The sequence below is a fragment of the Tachysurus vachellii genome, chromosome 17 (genome assembly GCF_030014155.1).
Source record: "Tachysurus vachellii isolate PV-2020 chromosome 17, HZAU_Pvac_v1, whole genome shotgun sequence".
In the NCBI taxonomy this organism is placed as follows: Eukaryota; Metazoa; Chordata; class Actinopteri; order Siluriformes; family Bagridae; genus Tachysurus; species Tachysurus vachellii.
The window spans coordinates 5,881,425-5,900,584 of NC_083476.1; the positions used below are offsets into that span (position 1 = coordinate 5,881,425).

Here is a 19,160-nt window from a genome sequence, read left to right on the forward strand (position 1 = left end):
GTTTACTACAGTTGGATGATGTCAATATTATCATTAAAAACCACAAGCCAACATCAGCAAAGTATTTATATTGATTTATCATATAAATAGACAGTTATTTAATGCAAATCCAAAATCCGAGTTCTGCCAAGAGAAAAAAACAAGCAAAAAAAACCCCACAAATGAGCTCAATATTTGAATTGTAGAAGCCCAAAAAGTTTGTTAACCATAACACTCATATAAAGGTCTTCCCCAAACACTACAATTTCTTTGTTGTAGCATTAGAATTTCCCTTCAATGGAATTATGAGGCAGAACCCAAACATGTTCCAGCATGACAATAACCTTGTGTACAAACAAAAAAGACATGCTGTTCCATGTTTGACGTGTAGACAGCCCTGACCTCAACCCCACTGAATATCTTTGGATGAAATGGAACAATAAGTTTGTGCCAGAGCTTCTCGTCTGTCATCAGTGCTCAACCCCTTCTGCTATTGTAGCTGATTGGACACACTATCTCCACAACCACATGGCAAAAACTGTTGGGAAGCTTTCCCAGAAAAATTAATTGAACAAATTGTTCACTTCGTATCATACAGTAATATAAAATGCTAAAAAATGACTGAACATCAGAAATATTAACATAACATCATATACAATTATAAATGATACTAATTTTGAGTATTTTTCAACTGGAATTGCTGTGTTTTTATTTAGTTAATTATAATTTATTAATTTTTATTATAAATTTCATTTGTTTTTAGCGTCATCTTTCCGATCCTCCATTTTCTTTCTCCTCGTTGTTATGTGGGATCTCAGCTGTCTAACCTTTAACAAATAGTTGTGGCATAGTTGTGGATGTGTTTCACTGTTCCACTGGAAACTAAGAGACCTATGACCCAATTTCATGCTTATTTCATAATATAAGTCAAAAGGTTAAAATAGATAAAAAATGTTGAGTTTTAACTAGGAAGTAAAACTCAGCTTGCACTGAAAAATCAATTGAATTTTTAACTAAAGGATTGTCAGAAAGTCTGTGTGGAACATGGAAAGTGCTTTTATATTCTAATTTCCTTTCTATTAGTTCCAGCATCCTCCCAATGGTTTTATTTTTTTCCCATCTTTTTTTTATACATATTTAATTTGACGTCTGTAATTTGTTACGGGCGTATGTAAGAACAAGGAACCTGACTTCCTAAAATTTGTAATCTTATTTTCATTCTACAACCTGCAATGCCATAATTTCCTTCTAAACAAAGAGTGTTTGAAGATCACACTTCCATCAGTACACAATATTCTCTGTGCCGTTGGCCCTCCGCCAGTTAAAGTATCCGACCCAACAAAAGGCAGGATATATTTCATGAGAACAGCAATTGCCGCCAAGTGAAGAAAGTTCCTTTTTTAAAACTCTGACAAAACTTGCCAGGGATCACATAAACAGGCCAGGGATCACATAAACCCACACTTCCACCAACACCACAATCCCCACCACCCTAACCACCACCACTATCACCACCATCACCAATACCCCATCACTCCCAACCCCATTACCACCAACCCCCAATCTCCCACTATAACCAACACCCCATTAACCCCAACCCATCACCGGCACAACCACATAACCAACACCCCATCACCCCCACTACCACCACATACCACCACCATCACTACCCCACCACCACCATCTCCACATGTGACTAACATGGGCTGCAGTTTCAAATGTATTAACGTTTGATAACTGACATAATTAATAAGAACCATCAACCCATATTTTAATATAATAAAAAAAAAACACCTGCATTTTATCATCAAACCAAAGACTAAACATCTGTGTAGAGAATATAGTGTGATTAATAATTAACTACTTTACCTGCAGAGATCTGCTGTGAATACATTTAGTCGCTCCTCTTTAGTCAGGAATGGGTGAAAAGCACTACCGTCTGACCCGTTAATCATGTTACTCTGTCTGGTGGCCCAATACGACATCAACCTGAATGTAAACATATATATCATCAATACCCCAAATATATAAGATCATTAATCAGTAAAATAATTATAATTATATAATTATAATTCTTTCCAATGGTAACTCTTTAATGTTTTGATGGTAAGGTATTTAAATACTGTTGTCTATTTACTGTCCGAAGACGTCCGTGTTTATGTCTGGTTATTATCTACATAATGTATGACACTTCTGTTTATATACATTAAAAAACATGCTTGACTTCCAATTCTATTATTGGTTCTATTTGTTATATTAACAAATTTATAAACTAGAAAATAGACACTGGAAATTGTTATATGATACATACATACAAGTTCAAAAATTAGGCTTAGAGTTCATAAATATTTCTATGAAATAAGAGAAATTAAGTATACTCTGATGTCTTGGCCATGGTTTGTCTTTATGTCAAATAATGTCGCTTATTTTATTACTAATAAAGATGAATATAAGTACTTTCAAATAATTATTATCTGAAATGTGACATAAAAAAAGGATCATATGGATCATACAATCCATCCAGTTAACATTATTTTCATTGTTCCACAGTGCTGTGAAATGATTCGTTTGTCTTTAATTTCCCAATATATTTAAGCAGCTCTGACACTAGTGTAATGCAAATCACAGTTTTATAGCAATGTGCTCATTCAAATATGTTACAGTTTATAACGTTAGAGCTCATACAGAGAGTTGTATGCTGGATGTTCTGTATTATCTATGGCTAAAACTTTATTTAGGAAAACTTTATTTTGTGTGATTGTCAAAACATGACAATTTATAAGCAATTAGGATGTAGCTTTTGTAGATATTCCACATTAAATCTAACCATAAATTGATAAAACATTCTAAAAAAAAATTGACAATTGTTGTCAAATTGCTGTATTAGAAGAGGAATAAAACACTTTATAAAGAGGAACACCCCCCCCCCCCCCCCCCTCCTTTTCCTTCCCTCTATTGTCCTGGCATGCTAGTAAAAAATGGGTAGAGATGATAAAAGATCATTACTTTTCACCCTTCCAAGTGTGGATTCGGCCGTAGTCCAAGTAGTTATTTTCTCCGGTGTAGTAAACAAACTCGCCATCGTTACTTCCATTTTTCTGTGTACAAAGGAAACAACATAAACTTCTGTTTAATATGAATCCGGACAGACAATGGACAGACAAATAAATAAACAGTGATACATACAGCAGTAACCATGTTATATTCATGATATTCTTAATTACAAACAAATAGAGTGAGTGATACGTACATATAGCATGAGGCCAAAGTTCTCGTCCACCTCAGGTTTTACAGAGCGTAAACGACTGAGCAGAGGATCCTTAAAGCCCCACAACAGCTCATCCACAGTGTGGGTCATAAACATGGTGGTTTTCATTGAAGACATGAACATAGCAATGCTTGATCTGATCAAAAAACCCACATCCTTTAATTTATTCATCACCGCCTGAAAAAAAAGAAACAGACAATGTAGAGCTGAATTACTTTTTAGCAGGTGATATGTGCTGACTACACATCATACCATTTCACTGCTTCAGTTTTGATCTGATTGCTAAGAAGATCTTGATTAATTTTCTAAAACAGCAGCGATGGTAATTGAGTCAGCTATATTTCCAAAGAGGTGTATTTCAATACTTTCATGCTAATATTGTCTGTGCAGTTAAAGCTTTTTTACAGGGACTACACTATTAAAAACATAAAGACAATAATGAACACATTAAAAAATATATTCAGTGAGGAGACATTTACAGTATCTAAAACTTATGGAAGGAGTCTCTGGTGTCAGTGCTTTGAAATAGTCAGTATGTTTTCAGTCACTGGAGACTCTTTCTTGGTAACATGACAAGCTAGAGAGTATTTAAACAGGTTTGGTAGAAATTTGTGAGATTTGGTTTGGTATTAGTGCTGATTTGAAGCAGGAAGTGTAGTGATCTGTGTAAGATACTCAGCAATGTTGATTGCTGTAATTCACTCATTCTGCAGAGACATATCTCATATCTAACTGTCTAAACCAAATCAACATCAAACACTGAAAACCCCAAGCTGTCTACTTTACACCAAAACATTTTAATCTTAACTCACTGTTATTTTATTTATATATTTTGTCACATATATATTACAGCATAGTGAAATTTTTTTAACTTTGGAAGTAGGGCTCATGGGTCCAGTCATGATAAAACACCCCTGGAGCAGTGAGGTTTAAGGGAAAACACTCCATTCTCGATCTCTTAGCTGGCCGGTGTAGTATTTCAACTTGGCTTAAATAAATCTACATACTATTAATCTTTACTAGACATAATGTCTTTTTTTGTGATAACATTATTTATATACCAATGAATGTGTGACTGGCTTTTGTAGATTTCCTTAAAGCTGAGGACTGACATGGGCTGATTAATGGGCTGCTATGTATTTACCCCACTGAACTGCTGCTGACTGGTAATGCAATACTGTGTAATAATGACTGGACTAGTTTGGTAATCGTGATTTCTTATCATCAAAGATGTGTCCACACTGAACAGAGAAAGATTTTGCAAACTTACACAAGTCCTGACACTCAAGCTTATTACTACTAGATAATTTCTAAATGCACTGGATCATTGAAAACTTTCAGAAGTGCTAACAGTTAGCATGCTTGTACCAGGCATGTACATGCTCTTATTTTATTGCTGAGAAATTGAAATATATTGTTGGTTAATACCTGATGTTGCTATTTTGTTCATGAATGAATGTGCTGCATGAATGGAGTTCGGAAGTGGACTTTTCACTACTCCTGAGAGACCTTCATACCACAGACACAAGGAGTTAAGGTGGTATATTCCTGACTTCAAGCACAAGTTTATAATTGTTGTGCCAATTCACAACGTTGTTTTATTTTTCCAAAATCACATGAATAGGCTTTATTCCCCCAACATGAATAGGCTTCTTCACCCAAACACTTACTAAATATAGCTCATTATTTTATTTGTTAAAAGGTAATTTGTGGCTATTGAAGGTCAGCTCACACAGGAAGATTTAATGGAGCATCTTTTAATCACTCTATTGTAATCCAAAAAACATTATAACATTTATATTATAGCTTTTATCGTATACGGAACTATATTTTATGCGCGCACGCACGCACACACACACACACACACACACACACACACACACACACACACACTTACCACAGCTGGGATGTTAACAGTAGTTACGAGATCCGAACTCGGGTCTCCAGCTGACATTTCAGGCACAAACACAAAGGTTTTGGTGGTCAGAGCAGAAACTGTTCCATTTCCCACAAAGGTGACATTGTCCTTGGGTCTGTACTCCCTAAATAAATCAATGCAACGCAATACAATGTAATTCAAGAAAGACACTGTTGTCAGGCAAATCAGACCACACTATTTATCTGCACATTTCTGTAGAAATCTTTTAAAAGAAATAAATGTGACCAGATCATTCAGCATTTAAGTCTATAATAGATATGTAAGGATAAGAATAAAGTAATAATAAAAAATAAAAGGATAGTTCATAAAGTGTTCATTAATATTTCAGTAATGTTTTATATATGTATGTATGTATTACATACATATATAATATTTATACAAATTTCAAATATAAAAAAAAAATTTCATAATATAAAATCATGATGAACAGAATGTATATTAGACGTTGAAGTGATATTTTCTCCAATATTGTAAAATGTTATTTAAGGGATTAAAGTAGAATTTGAATCAGTTCAAGAATTCAAGAATTTGAATCAGTTTTCTCCCTTCAAATTAGAGAAATGTTTAGTTGTTTATGTCAAACTGAAACTGCAAAAGTGTTAAATCCATGTTTATCAGAACGTCACTTTAAGTGTTAACCAGTTTAACCAAGTAGAGATTTAATGTGTCAGATGTTCTAAAGTATTTAAAACATTTACAATAATAAGCTCATTTTTGCAGTCCGGTAGTTAACACATTAGATTTATTTGTGTAGTATTTCTGAATGATAAAAGGCTCAGAAGAGCAGAAGAACTTAACCACATTCAGTGTATTAGACCAATACCAAGAATCAGTTACATGGTTACATACTCGTACATCGTTACAGTGAAGAAAAGTTCACAAACAATATCCCATTATTCTTCACTTGGAGAACTGAAAGGCCTTCTTCTTTCACTTTGGGCCTTTCCCTTTAGGGGTCGCCACACCGAATCATCTGTTTCCACCTAACTCTATCCACGGCATCCTCTACTCTAGCACCAATTAACTTCATGTCCTCATTTAACACATCCATATATCTCTTCTTTGTCCTTCCTCTTACCTGGCAGCTCCATCTCCAACATCCTTCTACCAATATAATCATCTCCCTCCTCTGTACATGTCCAAACCATCTCAATCTAGTCTCTCTGACCTTGTTCCCAAAACAGCCAACCTGAGCCGTCCCTCTGATGTGCTCGTTCCTAATCCTGTCCATCCTCGTCACTCCTGAAGAGAACCTTAACATCCTCATCTCTGCTACCTTCATCTCTGCCTCATGTCTTTTCCTCACTGCTACAGTATCTAACACACACAGCATAGCTGCTCTCACTACTGTCTTTTAAACCTTTCCCTTGATTCTTGCTGACAATTTTCTCCACCCACTCCTACCCGCCTGCACTCCCCTCTTCACCTCTTTTCTACACTCCCCGTCATACTGGATGGTTGACCCCAAATACTCCTGCACCTTCTTGACCTCAGCCCCCTGTGACCTTACTGTTCTACTTCCCGCCCTCTAGTTCATACACATGTATTCTGTCATACTTTGACTGACTTTCATTCCTCCTCTTTACAGAGAAGACCTCCACCTTTCCAGGTGCTCTCCACCTGCTCCCTACTCTCACTACAGATCACAATGTCATCCGCAAGCATCATCATAGCAAACAAGAAGGGACTCAATAACGATCCTTGATGTAGCCCCACCTCCACCTTGAACTCCTCTGTCTGACCAATGGCACATCTCACTGCTCACACACGTCTCTCATATCCTGAACTACGCTGATGTACTTCTCTGCCACTTCTCACAGTACCATAGCTCCTCTCCCGGCACTCTGTCGAACGATTTCTCTAAATCCAATGACGCAGTGCAGCTCCTTCTGACCATCAGAAATTAGAAATAACTGGCTTGCAACCCCTGTGGCAAGATTGGAGAACTGAAAGGCCTGATTGTTTAAATTATGTAAAGCATGTGATGAATATATACACTAAAGGATTTTCACTTGTGTTATCTGTAATATAGCTGTTCCAGCATATTAACTAAAAGTGGTAGAGATAACACATAAAATAACACACAGAGGAGATAGTACCAGCTGAGTCAATGGTAAAGTAATCTACTATGACCTGCACTTACTGTCACTGCACATGTCTTGTACTCACTGTCTGTGCACCTGTTCTGTATTTTTTAGGTACTCTTTTTGTCTAATGTCTTGCACCAGAACCTGACAGAACCGGTGCTTTGTTATATTGTACAATCTCTGGATTGGTGTAATGGTATAATAAAGATATAAAAAATATAATTGAATGAAACTGATTAAGGTCACTTAACAACTAATAACACTCTGTTATGTGTTTTTATTTCAATGAAATATGTTATATAGTGGCAATAAATATTGAAAGGACACGTCCCCTGAAATAATCAAACTGCTCCCCCCACTAATATTTGATATTTTTTGATGTTGCTCTGCTCTATTTCATTATGCACTGCTAATGATAAGATATATCATCAAATCTATCGTCAAACCATCAAATCTAACTTTTATGCAAAAACAGAGACAAAAAGAAGACCACAAAAGAAAGAAATTTGATATGTGACTTCTGTTCGAGTAAAAGTTAAGGTTGTGCACTGAAGCATATTCACATAAGTTGCCTACACGCTCATTGAGAGAAGTTGATACCAAAATAACAGACTTACATATGTGCTGCTAGAGAGCTTCATCTGTGAAAGCTGATCTAACTTACATGATTTCATGTGCGTCAGACTTTGCAGACATGTGATAAGAGATTAAAATAAGTCAATCTAAGAGTCTGTTTGTAGGTGGCTACACTGCCAGTCAGCTCTTTTTTATACAATATTTTATTATATGCATTTCACTCACTCACTCATTTTCTACCGCTTATCTGAACTACCTCGGGTCACGGTGAGCCTGTGCCTATCTCAGGCGTCATCGGGCATCAAGGCAGGATACACCCTGGACGGAGTGCCAACCCATCGCAGGGCACACACACACTCTCATTCACTCACGCAATCACACACTACGGACAATTTTCCAGAGATGCCAATCAACCTACCATGCATGTCTTTGGACCGAGGGAGGAAACCGGAGTACCCGGAGGAAACCCCCGAGGCACGGGGAGAACATGCAAACTCCACACACACAAGGCGGAGGCGGGAATCGAACCCCGACCCTGGAGGTGTGAGGCGAACGTGCTAACCACTAAGCCACCGTGCCCCCTTTTATATGCATTTAAATCAAGAAATAGTAATATGTGAATTGAGAAATGTTTCAAATTAATATTTTATTGGAAGAACCCAAATCAAATCTAAATAAAAAATCACTCTAATCGAACACTAAATTTAAGCACAGCATGTATTTATGCTTTAATGTTAATAATAATAATAATAATAATAATAATAATAATAATAATAATAATATCTATCTGGCTTTGACACTTGTTTTAAGACTACATGGGCAACATGTTTGTTCCCACAAATTCCAGTTTATTTATTTATACATTGTTCCAATTATTTAAATAGATAGCTGTAAGTATATAGCTACTTTTTAGCATAACATAACCGATCAGATCAACTTTCTCCGGATGCTCTTAATTTTGAGAATTAAACAGGAAACCAGCCCAAAAGATGAAAGCGATGCTGTGCTTCCACCGAAGGACGCATCAGTCGTCACTGTTCCTTATCTATAGGCATGCAAATGCCTTTCAAAAGACACTCTTATTTATTTATTTATTATTTTAATTTGAGTTGCAGAAAAATATAAAAGTAAATGTTCCACCAAGCATTGGAATTCCTTATTGAATTAAACTTTTTGTGTAATATAGTTTGATTTGTAGCATTAATTGTGATTAAAGAAAAAGAAAACTTTATAAAAGGAGACCCTGCAGGATTGGACTTTGTCTAGCGTGGTGTACAGGAACACATGCCAGATATGTCCTTTGTGGACTGGCTGCTATCTGCTGTTCCTGCCTGTAAAAGCCCTTGTGTGTACAGACTGCCTTTCGAGCACAGTTTGATCTAGAGACCAACTGCACACTTAAGTGAGATAGAAGTTGTATAGAGCCGTTTAACCGGAAAAAAAAATAAAATAAACAACCTAATAATAAATTGGCCTTGGTATGCTGTAAGTTAATTCATTTTAGTTTGGTGATTTATTTGGTGATTATTAATTTTATCTGGGTCTGTATAATAGGTGTTTACTTACACCTCCTTTTCAGATCAATTATTAATGTCTAAAGCAGTCTATATGCCATGTTTGTGTGTTACCTGTAAGTGTATGGTCCCATTTGTGTGAGGTGTGGCTTCTCTCCATCCATGAATCCATCTGGGTTTGTGACATTGAAGAAGAAAAACTCCATGAAGACAGGAGGGGGAGGATTCTTCCATGACTGGAACACTTTACTGCCCTCAGTCAGCGTGATCTCCTACAACACACACACACACACACACACATTCCACTTTAGTTGGTGACAATCACGTGACCCGTGTGCATTCAGACACCCAGCTGCCATCACTGTCTCCCATGGCAACAACAGCACAATGTACATGACCTCTAGCACAACAATATAGCACTGTAGTAAGAAATAAGCATTTATAACATCCACAAGAAATGTGTCATGTATTTATCTATACATATTAGCTTAGTGTGCGTACACAACAGCTGTTTTACATGTCTTGTTCAAAAACCACTATCACAGCAGCATATCAGCGCACCACCAGGCTTCATTTGAAGCAGTGCTTTTTTGTTTTTGTTAGAGAAATTTGCATGCAAGAGACAAGTTCTCATGCGTAAAAAGGTTTCTTCAGTCCCACGGATGGAAAATGCCAGAAGCAAACTAGGGTTATTCTGTGAAAAGATTCCCATCACAATCTTTAGTCTCAAAATTCCTGCTACTGAACAGTGGCCATGTATTCATTAAGTGGACTAGTTAATAGTTTCACAGTAGACAGAAAGGAGCATAGGTAGTAGAGCGTGTGTGTGTGTGTGTGTGTGAGAGAGAGAGAGATATGGAAAAGATGGATAAGGTAAAAAAAAACGGAGGAAGAGAAATGTGAAATGCATGAGAGTGAGAGGAGCACAGTTAAAGTGGGAGAAAGTGACAAGGGGGGACAAAGAGGGAAAGAATTAGGAGCGATGAATAAATGGTGTGTGTGTGTGTGTGTGTGTGTGAGAGAGAGAGAGAGAGAGAGAGAGAGAGAGAGAGAGAGAGAGAGAGAGAGGATAAGTGAAAAAGGGGATGGATATCATAAAGTGCTTACTGTATATTATGAACGTGTGAAGATTTCTCTGAAAGTTCTCAAACACTCTTACTACCACAAAGATCATTGCACCACTCCCATAAAAGAATGTGACATTTTGTGACATCTGGTGATATTCACACTCCTTTCACATGAGAAATCGAGACAGACAGACAGAAGACAGATAGATAGATAGATAGATAGATAGATAGATAGATAGATAGATAGATAGATAGATAGATAGATAGATAGATAGATAGAGAAAGGCATTGATAAAAAAGATACAAACATGAAACACAGACAAAGAGAGGGAGAAAGTCCTTAAAACTTTATTAGTATTAACACATTTGTGAAGTAAACAGAAATTGAGACGGAGAAATTTAGACCCACTGGGAACATTAAGTAACACACATGAAGTCATATACTGTAAAGAGCAAACAGAGGGTGTTTGTGGTTGTTTGAGAATAACGTCACATTGATTGAACAAAACCAAGTCAACGTTGTTGTTACAGTTAAATCAGTAAAAAAAAGATTCAAGGGCAATAATTAGTCCCTTTATTGTTCATTGCCTAGCAAGTATGTGTCCCAGCAACACAGAAAAGCTCCCTAGATTATATGCCACACAACTATACTGTTTAATATACAATACACAATGTAGATTATTATCGGATCAGTGAGACTTAAACAAAAAAAACCTAAGGAAATTAGGCACAAGCTTGTTTCTCACAATGTGTTGGCAGGAGGGTAACAGCAAATTAATAACACTTAACACTAATAACACTTTTCTCGTTATTCCCTGATAATGATCACTATGAGACAAACATGAAAACAACAATGATATTTCAGGTTCATTAAAACAAGTAAAAACAAGAAAAAGCAGGCTATAAAATTTGGCCTGTAAAATACTGGCTATGTAAACATTCAGGATGTTTCCCAAATTTTCCGGAGTCTTTCAAACAGTGATAAAGTCCAGAAGGGAAGTTTATTTGCTCAAATAAAGTTCATCACAAGCAGAGAGATTAAGCGTTTTAATCTGATTTTAATTTAGAAATTCAAAAATGTGTATTAATTTTTACATTTTTTATTTCTTTTTAATTATTTAGATTTTTTTTTTAATCTAGAAACATGATTAAATTGTATTGCAAATGAAATTTGGTTAATGAAACTAAAGCTAAAACAAACATAAAACAGCAGAGTTGTGTATGGCAAGAAAATTGGGAGAAAAAGTTTTTCTTTAGAAATTCAAAAATGAGTATTCATTTTTCAATTTTTTATTTCAGGGAAAAACATTTGCTTCCAATTTTCCTGCCATACACAACTCTCTCTTTTAGTTGTTTTTGCTGCTTTATGTTTGTTTTAGTTTTAGTTTCATTAACCAAATTTCATTTGCAATACAATTTAATCATGTTTCTAAATTTCTTTATTTCTACAATTATTGTTTTGATATTTGTTATAACTTTATACTCAGTTATTTCTCCAAGAGACTTATTTATGTCACCATCGACATGTTTGTCCAGTTCACCAGGGTGCAAACATATAGTGTTTCAATTTGCCAAGAATGTCCTTGATTCATGTTATGACATCCATGTCTGTGTTTCCAAACCATCTTACACAATCTATCGTGCCCTCTTCTTCAAATGATGACTATTATAGTTTCCATCATTTAATTCGCTTTACTTACTTTATTTAATAAATAATCTGAGTTTCAGAGCTACTGTTATAACAAATTAACACCTTGTTACCAATTAAAATTGAGAATTCAACAGTATTATGGTATAAATGAAGACTAAAACGTGATTCGGATCTACCTTGAAATTGATTTTCCAATAACAGCATGCGCTTATTGCTCTTATACCACAATATAGCACCACCATCATCCATTCATCCATTCATCCACCCATATTCTGTACCACTTATCCTACATAGGGTCCCAGGGGACACACTGGACAGGATGCCAACCAATCGTAGAGCACACACATACTACATATAATTTTAGATAGGCCAACTAGCCTACAACAAATGTTTGGACTGGGATGGAAACCAGATGACCTGGAGGAAACCCAGAAGCATGAAGAGAACATGTAAACGCTAATCAAAACATGCTAACCACAAAGCCACTGTGCCCCCAAGAAATCTTCATTACTGATGAAAATGGCACTTCATACTTTTTCTCTATTAGCATTCGATGTGCAGTAACATCTACAGTATGAACTCTTGTTATTAATTATAACAGATATAAACCATTTGTCCGTCAACATGCAGATTATTAAGACAAAAAAGACAGCTTGTTAAAAATACAAAAGGCGACACCAAAAACACACACACACACACACACACACACACACACACACACACAGAGAAAACTGAACCAGCAACTAAACTTCATAAATTTACATGGTTCAGCCATCATTTAAATTACTGTGTTATTGTTACTGTGTTATTACTAGGTTGTTATTATAGAACCAATAATGTGTTCCAATATAAGAGTGCAAGTTTTTGGTAAAATTTCAACACCTTGAATCAACATTAATGCCATAACAATACATTAAAGCCATAACATAACAATTTAAAACTGATATCAATTCAGAAATATCTTCAAAATCAAAAATAACTTCAAAAATGGCCCGATGACGCCTGAGATGGGCACAGGCTCCCCGTGACCCGAGGTAGTTCGGATAAGCAGTAGAAAATGAGTGAGTGAGTGAGAGAACTTCAAAAATGCCACCAAAAATAATAAATATGCAGGTAAGATACTGTCCATGATAAAACAAAGAGATAGAATGGATGTGTAAAGGAGTGTGAATAAAAGCATAAATTAACTGATCGCAGTTTCGCAAAGATTTATTATCTATTTACACAGTGGAACACAATATATACATTTCCATGACATGACTAATTTCAAAAGGGGAACATGTGAATGCAACGACTTGAGGAACTGCTGTAGTATCCGTGCACAAAGCTAGGACCTATTCATTGTTTCTGCAAATCGCAAGTAAGCTCAAAGTCTTGCCATTCAACTGATGTTATTAATAAGTCAAGTTTGCCTCATCTTCAACTTTACATTTCAAGGCTTATATTAGACATAATGGAGTCATAATAATAAATACTACAGTAAATATACGCAAATCATATAGACTTTATAGGCAATCTTTTTAACTATGAAAGTATGGGTAATTGAGTAGTCTGTTGCAAAGTCATGTCAAGTGTTCGTTCATTATGTGAAGTCAAGTCAGAAGTCAGCAAATTATATGACTCGAGGCCACGCCGAATAGCTGAGGTTAAACAAACAAGTGAATTGAGTCAACAAGTGTTTATAAATCATCTGAAAATCATCTGGGTTATATATTAATATACATGTATAATATTAATACCTCACTAAAATTTATGCATATAATAATGAGAAAGTGAGATTTGTCAAGGTTATAAAACAATCAGCATTAATATTCATGTCAGTGGATGTCTTTAAACACACATTTGTGTGTGTGATCTTTGTGTGTTGCTTTCCTTGTTTTTATGTGTGCTTTATGAAATAAAATTAATTTACTTACAATGTGAAATTTAGAGAGAGAGGAAAACTGAGAGAGTGCGTAGGGTATGAATGTTTTGGTTTGTGATTTGTTTTGGTGTGTACAGCTTTCTGTGTGATGTCTGGGTGGGAATGTTTTTAAATCGTAAGGGGGACCAGACAGATGTTCCCACAAGAATATCTGACAGTGTTCAGGGGCCCTTTGGCTCCGTGTGTGTGTGTGTGTGTGTGTGTGTGAATGTTCATTTTTTTTTTTGTTTGTTTGTTTTTGTCGTATTTTAAGATCAAAAGGATTTTTTCAACTTTGAAGAAAAAAAAACAAAACATTGTCTTCAACGTCCAGGACAAACATTATACCAAAAAAAGGAATTTCTCTTTCATAACAACTACAGCGTTGTTTGTTTGGGTTTTTATTTTTAGACTGTTGAGTCTCAGTTTGATGTGGATTCCCCTCCCCCTCCTGATTAGATTTATTGTATACAAATTTATGCAAATTACTATCTGTTTTCATCCATCATCAACAGTCTTTCTCTCCAAGTACAGCACTTATTGTAGTTTGCATTCCTTAGATCAAGGGAGGGGAAAGACATGAAACAGATACGAGAGGGTGTGTAGTTGAAAGTGAACAAGAATGAAGTGTGTGAAACAGGGGCGCAGGGTCTGTGGATTTTTTTCAGTGGTTGGAGGGGTGAATGGTGGTGGTTGGGGGTTGGGTGGGAGTGTGTGAATGTGGCTACATAAATGCTTTCCCATGGATAAAGAAAAAGAGTTACAGATAACGGTTTAAATGGTTTGAACGAGAAATGAGATGTATGAAACGATTGTTAGGTTTATAATCCAAGTGTCTCTGCTTGCCAATCACGCACAGCCGTAATAAAACTAAAATACATTTATATATCTATAATAATAATCAGTTTTCTATAGCCACACTAAAATCTAACAAATTTTACATGTAAGTCACAATTTAACATTGTTTTAACCCTATTTATTTCTTTTTGAACATCATTTTGATTTTTTTTTTTGAAGTTTGTTTGTGCACAGATTCAGCGTGTGCAAAACAAATACAAACTTTACTACACAGTGCTGTTGAATTCGACCATAAAATAAGTGATAAAGAGGAACAAAGTTGATTTGCGGATGTTCCACAGTATTAAACGTAACTATAAATTAATACAACTAACCAAGTGTTGTTATGTAATTACTAACTAAATGTAATTATTGAGAAATTCAGAGTGATATCCTGTACATACAAAAGCAGCATTTGAAATATTTTCTTTCTCCTCTATAGTCTAATTGAATATATTCGAATGAATATATTTGTAATTAGTTGCCTCAGTCACCTCAAGCTTGTTCATTTAATATAAATACAAACACGTTTAAATAATTAAGTCTAGTATTAATCTTGAATTTTTGTATTCTATTAATGTTTGTATTATATATATATATATATATATATGTGTGTGTGTATGTATATATATATATGTGTGTGTGTATGTATATATATATATATATATATATATATATATATATATATATATATATATATATATATATATATATTGTATTATGTTTCTTATGTCCTGTAAAGCTGCTTTGAGACAATGTCCATTGTTTAAAAAACACAAAAACACAAAAGCAACTCTGGTATGTGATAACAAAAAAGACATGCTGATACACTTTTATGCAAACATCTGCACCTGAAACATGTTTTTTAAGGCTTGTCAGCATTATTTCTAAGACAAGAGGGATTTCCTTTTTCAGTCATGCTAGACCAAATTTATTTTTGAGCAAACTCGAGTTGCAAACTCAAGCTTAATTTCATGCAAACGTCTGCAGTTTCTCCAATTTAACTTTGATACAAACAGAACTGTCATTAAAATGAAGTGCCTTTAACTTAAGGCTCACTCCTTAACGATTTTTTACACATATTCCTATTACAACTAACTAATTAATTGAGACACAAGTTAGCTGTGGCATAATGGAATTAGGCTAGTAACAGTGACTCCACTTTAATCTGAATAGGTCTTAATAATAGCTCATAATGAATGTCATTGTAAGCCTGGAGTGTATGATCATAATCCCAAGAGCATCACATCATATCAGTGATTTTATATGGGTGTGGTTGGTATTGGTGGTATATATGGGTGTGGGCTGAAATATCTTTTTGGTATTTATTTGATAAGCCACAGGTGGTGTGAATGTAAGAAGTGGTTGAGTTACAACAAATACATTTTCAAGATGTGGATCATATTTTAGTAGTGGAAATGATGCTCTGGATGAAATAACCTCTAGCTGTATATGTATAATTCCATAGACATAGCATTTATAAGAAATCAGAAATACTTTATTTATTCCTTTTCAGTAAATTCTTTTGTCCTGTAATCCTTTGTTAAGATTACTTAGTTAAATAAAAAGAAGGTGAATGTGCTGTATATCCTGATTTATTGTATGCTGGCTAATTTCCTGTCAATATGACAGCAATAAAAATCGATGTCTTGTGTTTAATTCGTTATGTTAGACATTCTATTGATTTTGGTTAACTACATGATGACCCATTAATAACATTCTGAAATCGATTTAGCCTTAAATATATGTGTTATAATATGTTCAAGCTGGTCTCATGTGATATGCACCACCTTGGAGGGTATTTTCCTGCAGGGACTGGGCTGAGGGACTCAAAAGTACACAAAAGTAAGGTATTGAACTGAACATAACTATTATGATGAACTTTTTACACTTAGATGAAATCTGCACACCATTTGATTAGCAAATTGTCTGTAATCAGTAATGCAAACTTAAATGGAAAATGAAGCTGAAGTATGTGCACCTCCAAACAGCCAGCAGCAGATTACTGATATTAATGTTTTATTCTCATTCTTTTAATTAATGACACGTTCTGAAAGATCTGGCATGTGTTTTATATCGTCGACACTTCCTGGCAAGTATTTCATTAGTCAGCGTGTACAAGGTCTGGCTCCGGAGTGATTAAAATGAAAACCTGCCCCCAGACCCTTTGCTGGCCCTTTGCAGATATGATTGGACATGCCTTCCTTATTCCATTCACTCATCCCTGCCTGAAGAATAAGAAGTGTATAACTAAAGTGTTATAACTTACTGGTTGCCTGGTAAAGCACATTTTGTGTTAAAAAATAAGAAGTGGTAGCTCAGTGGTTAAGGTGTAGAACTAATGGTCTGGAGGTTGTGAGAAAAATCCCAGGACCACCAAAGTATCACTGCTGTACTGCTCATAAATGCAGTAATTGCAAAACACTCTCGATAAGAGTGTGTGCCATCTGCCATAATTGTGTTAAAAAATATCATGCCCAGTAGCTGGTTCTTGCTATTTACAGAATCTTAACTCACTGCCCAGTGCACCGTCACCCCCAAGTGATGCATTTTACTGACTCATCAAGGTGGCCCATCTGTTTGCTCTTATTTGGAATAAATAAGTCACTTTTTTACACATAATTGCTATTGAGGTGATTTTTTTTAACAGCTGTGTAAATACAAGAATCAGATCTTAAAAAAGATTTGTAAAAGGTGTCAGGTCATTACTCATTTTAGTGAGAAATGATTGTGCCACTAGATTATTCACTGTATCATAATTTTTAGTTTAAGGACCAGGGTCAAAGGCTCAGCAGTACAAAACAGGGAGCTCATGACCTTCTTTTCAGTAGGACATCATACACACTGAGAAACTGCAACCACAAGTCAATTACAATTACAATTACAATAGCATTTTATTTTACAACTTTGAAAATCAGCCAAAATATAATGTGCTCTGTTATAAATGCAGACAAGAGCCCACCGTTCTGAAACTGCCTAGAAATTCCATAATTCAATCCAAGTCCATTATTAATGATTTTTCAAAGTGTATGAAAGATATGTTGCTATGTTTAAATAGTAACAGTGCCTGTGTGACGTTCAGTATAAAACTGTACATATAGCCAGAAAGTGAAGAAATAGGACACTGCTGAGTACCTAGTGAGAAATCAATGATCACAGCAAACAATAAAATAAAAAAACAAAAAATAAAAGAACTAGACAAAGGGCTAATTTAACATTGTATTCCATTTCCTGCAAGTAAAATCGCTGGTCCGTTTTATTTTTGTCATTGCATCATAGAGAAGGAAAACACCAAGGCACATGAAAGAACGCCAGACATTTCAACGAAAGCCTCTGATTGTCACAGAGTCTCAAATAAAATCTCACAAAGAGGATGCAGGTATGTGTTGTACAATGGTGTTTGTAAAAACTTACTGCTTTCAGCTTCTGCTCCATCCGTGTTTTCAGATCAACAGCCAAGAGGATGCCAAAGCCTGCTACGAGCATGAGCACACCTGTTACTATAGAGGCATAGATTAAACAGGTCTTGCACGTCATCATCCAAATATTGGGAATCTCAAAAAAAAACCTCAAAAGTGAAAGAATCTAAAGTTAAAAAAATCTAAAACTATAAACACAACAGAGCATAAAGCTCTGAATTCTTAAAAAGTCTAAAGCCAAATCTCTGGTAAACTCAAAAGTCCACACTCAGTCTGAAACCATGTGTTTTCTCAAGTTCACTTTTTTTGTTCCCCCTAAGCAAAAACATTCAGGGAATCTATTTAGATAAGATCGTCGCAAAGGGAGGTAGCAGCTTGAAAAAGGCAAAAAGTTTAACCTCAAACTTTAGGTTTGAAATACTTCAGAAGTTTGTGCGACTTCAGAAGCATGCTATCTGCAGGTCCAGCGTGCTCAGCCGTTCCTATGAATGAGCAGTGTGGGTAGAGGGAGGGACTAAACTGAGCTGGGTTGCCAGATTAAATAGTTCAAAGTTGTTATGCAGGACTACAAGTTTGAAATCTTTTCCATCAGATTCCCCAGAATTGATTAAAAACAACTGCATGGATTGTATGGATTGCATCCTTAACAGCTGCCAAAAACTCTTCAAGACTGATATAATTAGTCAGAGATGTTATTTTGAGTAGCTGAAGCAGTCAAAATGCCAGATTTGCCAGAGTTCACTGCTTCTAACAGATAATATAATACTACTAATTTTAGATAGATTACAATAATTAGTTAACTTTGGTTTAAATAATAATACATAAAAATAAATTATAAAATGTAATAAATGTCATTATGGGTCATGGCTTATAAACTCAAGAAAAGATTTAAAAACAGTAAATAATATTTAAAAATCCTA

The 19,160-nt window shown here is 35.3% G+C and overlaps 1 protein-coding gene across 1 annotated transcript in view; it reads right to left on the reverse strand.

The window, feature by feature from the left end:
- The window catches only part of scarb2b (scavenger receptor class B, member 2b), a 33,068-nt gene extending 14,359 nt beyond the window's left edge, over window positions 1-18,709 (reverse strand). The window contains exons 1-6 of the mRNA XM_060890411.1: window positions 18,236-18,709; window positions 9,478-9,635; window positions 5,145-5,289; window positions 3,230-3,424; window positions 2,986-3,077; window positions 1,849-1,968 (exon numbers count right to left, since the gene is read on the reverse strand). Of these exons, the coding sequence (XP_060746394.1) occupies window positions 1,849-1,968; window positions 2,986-3,077; window positions 3,230-3,424; window positions 5,145-5,289; window positions 9,478-9,635; window positions 18,236-18,361 (836 nt within the window). The 5' untranslated portion in view covers window positions 18,362-18,709. The remainder of the gene's footprint in view (window positions 1-1,848; window positions 1,969-2,985; window positions 3,078-3,229; window positions 3,425-5,144; window positions 5,290-9,477; window positions 9,636-18,235) is intronic.
- Between the last annotated feature and the right edge of the window lie 451 nt (window positions 18,710-19,160).